Source organism: Juglans regia, chromosome 3 (assembly GCF_001411555.2).
Source record: "Juglans regia cultivar Chandler chromosome 3, Walnut 2.0, whole genome shotgun sequence".
NCBI lineage: Eukaryota > Viridiplantae > Streptophyta > Magnoliopsida > Fagales > Juglandaceae > Juglans > Juglans regia.
The window spans coordinates 6,472,292-6,482,385 of record NC_049903.1 but is presented as its reverse complement, the minus strand read 5'-3'; the positions used below and the strand labels follow the sequence as shown (position 1 = coordinate 6,482,385).

The 10,094-nt window shown below is 42.9% G+C and overlaps 1 protein-coding gene across 1 annotated transcript; it reads right to left on the bottom strand.

The window, feature by feature from the left end:
• Positions 1-3,928: 3,928 nt before the first annotated feature.
• Positions 3,929-6,147, bottom strand: LOC108981346 (F-box/LRR-repeat MAX2 homolog A-like). Its single transcript, XM_018952461.2, has one exon. It carries the CDS (start codon positions 6,145-6,147, stop codon positions 4,042-4,044), a length of 2,106 nt encoding a protein of 701 aa, XP_018808006.1. The 3' UTR covers positions 3,929-4,041.
• Between the last annotated feature and the right edge of the window lie 3,947 nt (positions 6,148-10,094).

Genomic DNA, 10,094 nt, shown 5'->3' with positions numbered 1-10,094 from the left:
TCCCTGAGCCTCCTAGCCATGTCCTAGACACGGGCAAGACGGCCCCTGCTTACCACCGGCCTTGGGGCAGCATCCCCATCTCATCAAAAGGGCTCTCGAGCATATTGCCACCGCCACCAGCCGGGCATGGACCTCTCATGACACATTTGGGAGTATCCCCAACCTTTGTGCCTACGAAAGCTGCTGGAGCCTCGTCAGCCAGCGCCTTGGTATTAAGCTCTAGGAAGGCCCCCTCGGTCTTTCCGGCCAATATCACCCCCCTCAACATCAGCCCCCGTCAACACCAAGACAGAAATGATGTCAGTAAAGGCCAAAGAAGCACCAGTATCTGCCAATGTGGTTAGGACCTCACCACCCTCGCCCACTTCAGCCCCCACTCTAGCTTCCGCCAAAGCCAAGGTCGGGGTGGTGTTAGTGAAGGGTAGTGGAGCCCTGGCATCAGCCGAAACAACCGAAGCTTCGCTGACCTCCACTGACACCGCTGCGCCGCAATATCAAATGCGTCCACCAGAACCCCCTCGACCCACGACACGACCCTCGCTATCTCCCTCCCTGACACCACGTCATCGCCTCTCTGGCCCTATAAGCTAGGTGCGAGCGAGGCAACCTTGACTTTAGGGATATAGGCAATAGAAGAATTCGGGATTGAGACCTAGTCGATGAGGTCTTCGCCCCCGGCAAGGTAGCTCTCAGACAAGGGCAAGGGAACCCTATTGAGATTGACGTCTGGAGACAAGGGAACTATCTGGGACTCCTCCATAGGACGGTCCAAGAGGACCCTATAAAATCACATAAAAAGCAACTCCTCTCCAGGCAAAAGCTCCAAGACACCCACATTGCTCGACAAGGTCAGGGAAAAAGCCTCTAAGATGGTTGCAAGAGCCTCCTTGTGTTATGCAAGGGAGGCCATCGGCGGATCTACTCGAACTAGCTGGGGAGGATCAGAACCACCCGTCCCACAGGGGAGAGAAGAAGGAGGTGTGACGCAAGGAGGCGATACGGTCATCACCACTTTCTTCAGTGACCTCAGTTTTGGTTGCTAAACTACTACCGTGACCAAAGATTGCCCTGGAAGGGGAATAATGGGCGTCTCGTAGGAGTTGGCTTTGGCAAGAGACTCCCTCATGGGTTTCTTCCCCTTCCCTTTCATTGGCGGGTTGGGGGAACGCCTACGAACCTGGGGCATAGCCGCCTGTATAGGTATAGTCCCGTCGGCGAAACGCATGTTGGCCGGAGGAGGCAAGTATCGTTGAAGGTTGTCCTCATCCAACAGGGCTTCGAAAAAAATTGTTCGGATAGGCTTTCACCCAAGCAAGAACGACCTCGCTCCAACTCACTTCCTCGGGAATCATCAAGGGTCAGGTGCTCTTGTCATCGCCCACGACCCCCCAGATGGCGCGAACAGGGTAGTCGTGCCGATTGGACTGCTCAACAAGGAACTCTTATTCCCTACCAGATAAGAAGAAAAAGCATCGGCTTCACCTATTCACCTGATTGTACTGCGGATCCAAACGAGCCAGTGCTTGGATAGATCTGAAACTACAAGTGTTGCCACTTTGCTTCAGAAGATTGTGGGTAAGGAGGAACTCACGTGCGGTGACATCAAGGTACTCGGAACCCACCTCCTCCAGCACCCGTCGCCAAATGACACAATACGATACCAAAATCCTCCATGCGTTTGGATGAAGTTGGGCGGGTGCCAAGTGCAGATAGTCCAGCACATCACGAACTAGACATCAGAAAGGCAGCCTAAGGCTACTGGAGAACATGCTAGGGAACAGGGCCACCTTCGACGCATACCCTTCGGAATCCACGACGGCTTCGTTAGGAGACGACACCTTAAACTCTAAAATTTCAAGTACCTTATAAGTTGATTTTGGTGACTCCAATTCACTAGGAGTCACGACCGAATGCCACGAGAATACCTCGAATCTCTGCAACTCGGTGAGAACCTTAGGAGGTTTAGGCCCCAAGGAACATGTGAAGAACCAGGAAGCTTGGCCAGCTTAGGGCTCTTAGGGGTGGGACGTGAAGAGTTCTTGGGAGCCATGTGAATTAGAAATGGAAGACGGGAGAAAGGGATGCATGCGGAAGAAGGTTTGAAGAAAAAAGGAATAAGCACGAGGAACTCCAAGAAAGGAAAAGAAGGTAAAATGGGTTCCAACGTCAAAATGAGGAGATTTAAATAGACCCCATCAACAGTTGGCCTCCCCAAGATCGTAGGAATGTACACGCCCTACGGAACTAGCAGGATATGCACGAATCCCAAAACATGCACTGTGTGAAGTGACGTGGAGAGAATGAGCCTCCTGACAACATCAATGCTGAGAGGATTGAAGGGACGCAATCGAGTGCGAAGTCCAACCGTTAAGAAACGTGCCAGTAAAATCAGAAGGGGAATCGTTGCCTAACATCGTTAAAAACATTAAAAAGCCAAGCGAGCCTAGAACCTAGCAAGTAGAAGAGCCGGAAGAATAATGACCACCCATTTCTAGAGAAGAGGACAACAACTGCAGCGACTACGTAAAAATACATAGCATAACAAAGAAAGCTAAAAGGAATTTCCATCAAACTAGTCCGATAAGAATTGACGGAGTAACTGTAAGGAGATTTTTTCCCCTATCGTCCCATATCTCGAGCCCACAAGGGGCTACAGGGGAAGCCAGTCAGAGAGCCCGGCCAAGCCCAACGACCCTCCACTAAAATGAGTCAATGGGCCTCTGCAGAGTACTCAGCCCGTGAGACCCCTGAAGCAACCCATACATGGGGAAAGCAGACAACAGGGGGAGATGAGACTCGTAGTCCTGACTCCTGACACCACCCTACTGACACCCTACCCTCGGGAGCCTGTGCAGACAGGCGGGTGGAAAATATAGAGAACTCTTGATCTACTAACAGCAAGTATGAATGGGCTAAATGGGGAATACCCGCTGGGTAAAGTGAGTCAGGGAGTCACGCCGCATTAATGACATCACCTTTTGGACTGTCATCACATTTAATGATGCCACCCCAGAAATCACACCGCATTAAAGGATTCTGACAAAGGAATAGTGGAAATAACATAGATTCCTCAGAGTCAGGGATGGGTGATCCCCATCAGAAACCTAGTATAAAAGCCAATCTCTAGGTACGAAGAACTCTCTCTCTGATTCCTCTAAGTTTACGCACAAACTACTAAGGAGATATACTAACTTTAGCATCGGAGACTCCCCGACCACCACTAAGGCCCCCTATTCTCTGTGTTTACTTAAGTGTGCAAGTGAAAGACCGAAAATCTGAGTTGCTAGAACCTAGCCCATTAATGCATTTGATCATATGCAAACAGAGAGTATGTGTGCTTCTAGGTATGCATTTGATCATATGCAAGGATTTTAAGAAATCTTCTCTAAGAGGATGGGAGCAGATCGTGGAACGTTTTTTAGAGAAATTTGGGGGAGATGAGCATTTCGGCGAGGAAGAAGATGAGGGGCAACTACATTTTTTCCAAAAGAAATGAAAATATAAAAAATAAAAGAGTGGTGCTACTCTCACCACTGGGAGCTCCAGTTGGGGCTCCTGCTAGTGCTTTTGGAATGATTTTTTTTAAAAAAAATTTACATGTATTTTTAACACATTTAAATATATTTAAAAAAATAAAAAAATTTATAATATTATTAAAAAATACTTACTTAATCATTAAATAAAAATAATAAATAAAAAACTCACAGCCATAAAAACTAACTGTAAAAGTAATATTTTCCAAAATAAAATCGACAGTCTGTTCTCTCTCTCTTCTTTTGTTAGTGTGCTACTTTTTTGTTGAATAATGTTTTATTTCTTACGTTAAATACTGAGCAAATCAATTCCTCCATGGTGATGCCTAATGCTTTGCAGTTTGCACGCTCTCCCAGAAAAACTTAGCTAGTTACGTACCCAAACTCCGTTGCCAGTTTTAAGTCAGCTTCCAGGTTGCAGCCCATACGCTTCACCATATATGCAAGGGGAGCAAGCCATAGTTGCAGGTTCCATGTGTTGTTTTCGGGAAGCATAGAATCCCAATATTCAGTCAGGGATCTGACGCCTGTTGAGGGCATCCTCAAATCGACAGCACCAGCGCACTCGCATCTCCGTGCTTGTATAGTTTTCTGGAGCAGGATAGTAATCTTCTCTCAGCTGTACATCCCTGAGAGTTGGTACTTTTAGAAGGAACATCATCAAGTGTTCAGCGGCTGTCCCATGGATAAAAAGCTTTCTCAGTGTCGGACATTGTGCAAGCAATCCCGCTCCTGGAAGAGAGAGGGTTCTCTTATTTAACTCTGTGTCCTGTAGGGGCCAATAATTAAGCTCAGTGAGCTTCAAGCTCCCAATCCCACTAAGATAAAAGCGCTCCCACATATTCAAATCTGGATACCCAGCAGGGGCAGTAAGAGCATACCCAACAGCGCCTCCACAATCCAGATTCATCTTTGAAAGCCGAGGATAACACTCAAGGGAGCTCAGTCCAAAGGCGTGCATGGAAGGCCTTATCTGCTGCCTGCAGTCACCTTCAATTCGAATTTGTATTTCTTCGAGCATCGGGCAATCCTCCAACCCCACCAAAGTCAATGGAGTCAGCATCTCCCCAACAGAAATCCAAAGGGAAAGAGATTGCAACTTTGCCCAAGTCCTGGCAGGGAATATATCACCAATACTATTACCACTGCCACTTCCGTGGCTAAGAATGTGATATAAGTTCAAACTTGAGTGGTTCTTGCATTCCTTATCGAAGCTGCTTGTATCTTTCCACATGGCTACTCGCTCTAGAGCGCTAGGCTGCTCCTGTTCTAATCGCTGAACGCTTTCCCAAACACAGTCTATGTGCAATCGCTGTATAAGGCCTCGAATTGGATCTAGTGCACGTAATGTGCACACAGCATCGAGATGCTTACAGCAAGAGATCTTCACATCAATTAAAGTTCTCCGAAGGTTAGAAGCCAAATTTCTGATCCCCGTTTCTGTGATCATTTTGCAACCCGTAACCTCGAACTGCGCGAGTCTCGGGCAGCCATGTGAGATAGCTATCAAGCAAGGATCAGTTAAATCCGCGACGTTCTTGATTGAAAGGGACTCCAACCCCGAGCATAGTGGAATCACATCTGGCCGTGAAAACATTCCCCTGCAAACCCCATGGAACTGTCCCAGAGTCAAAGACTTAAGCCGCGGGCACTTGGAATTAAGCAACTTCAATGCTGGCCTGGTATCTTTAACATTGTGACAAACATCAAGAACCAAGTCTTCAAGCAATGGCAATCCAGCACAAAGGTCCACAAGCGTCGCATGGCTGACTATATCATCGTGATAGGTGTAACCCTCATCATCAGGGTTGACCGCCCAGGCATTTGAAAAGGAAGTAATATCTACAAGGTGAAGAAGAGAGAGGCGAGGACAATTTGAAGCAAGAGATAGCAAAGTTTCATCCCGAGTAGAACCAATGAATCTGTGGTCAAATATACATGTTGCCAGAAACTGGCGGAGATTTGGGCAGGCAGCTGTAATGGCAAGAAGTTCATGAGCTTTGTAGCCCTCGGTAGAAGAATGGGTAAGAATACTGAGATAGGAGAGGGAAGCTGCAGTATTAGGGTAGGCTTTAAGTGCTGGAGGGAGATCTTCTGTCCAGCAATAGAAATGGGAGAGATCAAGGGAAGAAAGTGAACGACAATGCTCAAGCAGTGGGAGGAAATCGGAGCCAAGAGGAGCAGTAGGCAAACGCTGATGCCAGCGGATGAGCTTAACATGGCGTAGATTAGGCCATTGAGGAGCAAGATGATTGAGAGTTATAGGGTATCGTGCGTATGCAGTAAAAGAAACCAGGGAAGGGAAGGCCTGGCCAAAAAGCTGAGCAAGAAGTGTTGGATTCGGGAAGGACTCGTCTAAGAGAGGATGGCCCCAAGGGGAGAGGAAAGAGAGGTCAAGATTGGTGACAGCTTGAAAACAAGTGGGGAGGAAGATTAGGTCGCGGATGTTCCCGCGGAGAGTGAGGGAAGTGCGGGTGGAGCGCTCTAGCAGGTACCATTTGAGGGACACAAGGGACATGGCATTACGTGTACGAGTGTCGATAACTAGGGAGAATATGATGGAGAGAATTACATCTGGCAAGTCATACAAATGACAATGTTTTAGAGCGGCCATTTTGGCAAGGACAAGTTTTTTCTGTTCTTTTTTTTTTTTTCTCCCTTTTCCTTCAAATTTGCAGTCTCTTGAAATGGGGAACTGCGGTGGTTGTGTTCTTGGTGTGGAACAGGAACATAAACTTGAGCATCTTATATAGAGTGGATGAAAGGGGTGGGGTACGTACGGTGTATCGTTTAGAAACTAACAATGGTGATTGGTGGGGATGATGAATATTTCTTTTCTGTGGTCACGTGGGCATGAAGCACAAAACCTGCATCTTCATAGTTAGAGAGACAGACAGATCGAGGCGTATCTGTGACGTCTATGTAAAAGAACCTATATATGAGAGGATAAAGATTCACGATAGGGATTCTCGGTAGATCAGAGAATTATCTGTGAAACCCTATGGAGGTGGAGAAAAAGATACAGTGAGCGTGACCTGGCGGCCTCCAAGAGATCAAATTACGAAAATGATTTACATATAACATTTTTCACAATATTTTATATAACTATATATGTCTTAAATGAAGGATATTTTTATAAAATATTTTATAATATTATTATACATAAACATATTGTATAATGTGTTTTATGTATATCATTAGTCATCAAATTAAGGTGGACAAGATCAGACTTCTTGCAAGCAGGATCGAATTAAGGTGTATCATGAGACTATAATTAACGTGCGGTAAGTACCTCGAGAGAGTAATCAACTGGCCTGCAGTAGTAGTAGTACTAGTACTTGACCTGCATGCGCTAATTATTGCCAAAAACGGGTGTTCATGATATTGTTGATCATCACGATTACTTCTAGCGTACTATATATCTCATGCATGCATGCTTCCTAATTTTCACTTCCATTTACTTTTAGAAATGTTATTTTTAAAATAATAGCAGTTATTTTGTATTTCATGTGTGCATGAGGTGTACGTCTTTATCTTATTGGATCTCTACCATTCTGCCGTGGCTCGACTTCTCGCAGCTCGTTCTTCTTTTGATCAGATTGGTTATTTTTCTGATCACTTGGTCAGCAGCTGCTGGTTGCTATGTGTTCTAACCAGGTGAATTACTTCATTCCTCCATGAGAAATGCTTTTAAACAATTCTTTTTTTATAAGAAGACGGCATCTCAATTTTATTAATTGTGCCTTTATTTTTTATAGAGAAAAATCGTGATTATAACTAGATACATGAAGTTACATATCATCTTAAATTCCAAACTCATGTATCAAAATGAACTGCAAGAACACAAAAAACACAAAGAAAAACTGCTAACCTTAATCCAATATTAGGAATACCCAACAAATCAAAACATAAAAGTGAGTGCTAACAAGACCTACAATTAAAGCAAGACAAAATAAAACATAAATTGTACAACAAAATAAAACAAAAAAGTGTTATCGATGCCATGTAACTTGTAAACATGTCTGATACATTCGAATAGCTCCCATAATGTCTTTTGGAAGGCTGTCTCTGGTATTAAATAAATACTATGTACCTCTTATGTCCAATTTATCTAATTTGTCTACAACATGGCTCGTTTTCCTAAAAGAATGATGAAGACATACCACCATCGAACGACCTGTCAATCTAGCCTATTTCCAGTATCTCTGACTACACCAATGAACTTGCCCACCTTTCTCCCACCAATTAACCACTAGCTCAGAATCCGTTTCAACCTCTATGTGATTAATATTCATTTTAGCATATAAACTAAGACCATCAGATAAAACTCTTATTTCTGCAATGTTGTTTGGATTAATACCATAGAACCTAACAAAAGCAAAAATCATATAACAATTTTAAGAATCCCTCCACGTCCACTTTGACTTAGATTTCCCAGACTATTGCTATCAATGTTAAGTTTAGCAAATTCCTGAGCCGAGCGCATCCACTTCAATATCTGCACAAACTTTTTTTGGGCATGCATCTTCATCAAACTGAGTTGCTGTAAAATCACCCCAAATGAGCATTTGGTGAAGGGCTTATTCGTTTTTGTGTGAATGAGTTGAGTTAAAAAATTCTTGATCTTGTAGCACACTTGCTCCTTAGTTTGAACAACCCCCTCCATTCTAACTTTACATATGTATAACCACATAAACAGCTTATTAATAATTTTTCAGACTATTGCTATCAATGTTAAGTTTAGCAAATTCTTGAGCCGAGCGCATCCACTTCAATATCTGCACAAACTTTTTCTGGACATGCATCTTCATCAAACTGAGTTGCTATAAAATCACCCCATCTGAGCATTTGGTGAAGGGCTTATTCATTTTTGTGTGAATGAGTTGAGCTAAAAAATTCTTGATCTTGTAGTACACTTGCTCCTTAGTTTGAACAACCCCCTCCATTCTAACTTTACATCTATATAACCACAGAAACCAGCTTATTAATGAAGGAAGAATGCCAATCACAACGTTGATTGCAAAACCGCCTAAGCCTTGGATAGCCATTGTTGAATTTTATCACGCCATGTATTAATAGCTACAAGATTCAAACCCAGCGCTGCCAAAAAAAAAATCCAAACAAAGGACGAAATTTCTCCCAAAAGTAACAAATGATTTAAAGATTCACAGTCAGCCACTTGACAGCATTCACATTTAGAGGCCATATAAATATGCAACTTCAAAATATTCTGGTCAAAGGCAAACCATTAAACATACATTTCCACATAAATATAGAAATTTTATTCGGAATTAATTTATGCCAGATCCATTTAGCCCATGACACTTTTTCTTTAGGATCATGGTTGTAGTGCCAAGCTAAAAAAGTCGTAAAGTTGCCATTATGCTCCACTCTCCGTATAGGAATATCAAGACTTGAGTAGAGATAAATGTATTGTAACTTCAGTTCTTCACAGATGGGGCTCCCCATTATCTCCTGTGTTTTCTCCCAGTTACCTCTCATATCAGAAAATACCTCATGATCTACAATCAAGTAGGGATCCGTAACATCTGAGAGTTCGCCAAGAATCCCCAAAGATACCAGTTTTCAAACCAAAACGAGATCTTGCCTTCATTAATAATCCATCCCAAGCCTCTAATCACCGCTTTGATCAAGGGCTTTACAGCTTTCCAAAAATGAGATTCGTAAGAAACTTGATTATGAAGGAAATGGTGAATAGGAACTTATATTTTGTTCTGAAAAAATTAGCCCAAAGCGAATTTTCAAACAAATTTCATATGAAGAGCTTTCTCTATCTCTTCCAATTTCCTAATACCGAGATCACCTTTTTCTGTAGATATGTGGACAATGTCCCATGCCACATATTTCTTTTTTCTTTTTGCCATCCTTACTACCCCCATAGGAAATCATCAAAAATATGATTTAACTTGTGTATGACTCTTCGAGATATGTTAATCACAGTTAAAAGATGTATGGGAATACTAGATAACACATGTTTTATTAGCACAAGTCTACCACCCTTCAAGAGTAAAGCACATTTCCAGATGCTAGTTTCTTTTGCACTTTCTGAATTAAATGATCTACATGATTGGTACGTATACTACCTGTACATATAAGTGCACCCAAGTATAAACATGGAAAAACACCTTCTTGAAAACCCGTAGTCTAAGCCCATTTTTCTTTCGTGCTGTGGACACTTGTTTAGCAAAATACATTACAGATTTGGTGTGATTTACCCTTTGACTAGAAATTTTTTCATATATGTGTAGCGTATCCATACAAGCCTTTAAAGAATTTTTGGGGCCATTTAAAAATATCATAAGATCATCAGCGTAAAAAAGATGAGAAATACAATGGCATCCTCTATGAGTTTTGTAGTCAATCATCTTACCTTCGATAGCACTCTTATTAAGTAATCGACTAAGCACTTTTTCAGCAATTATGAATAACTAGGGAGATAACGGGTCCCCTTATCTCAACCCCAGTGAAGATTTAAAATAGCCTTTACTAGTGTCATTCATTAAAATAGAAAAGGATGGCGTGGTAATGCAATTGGCTATC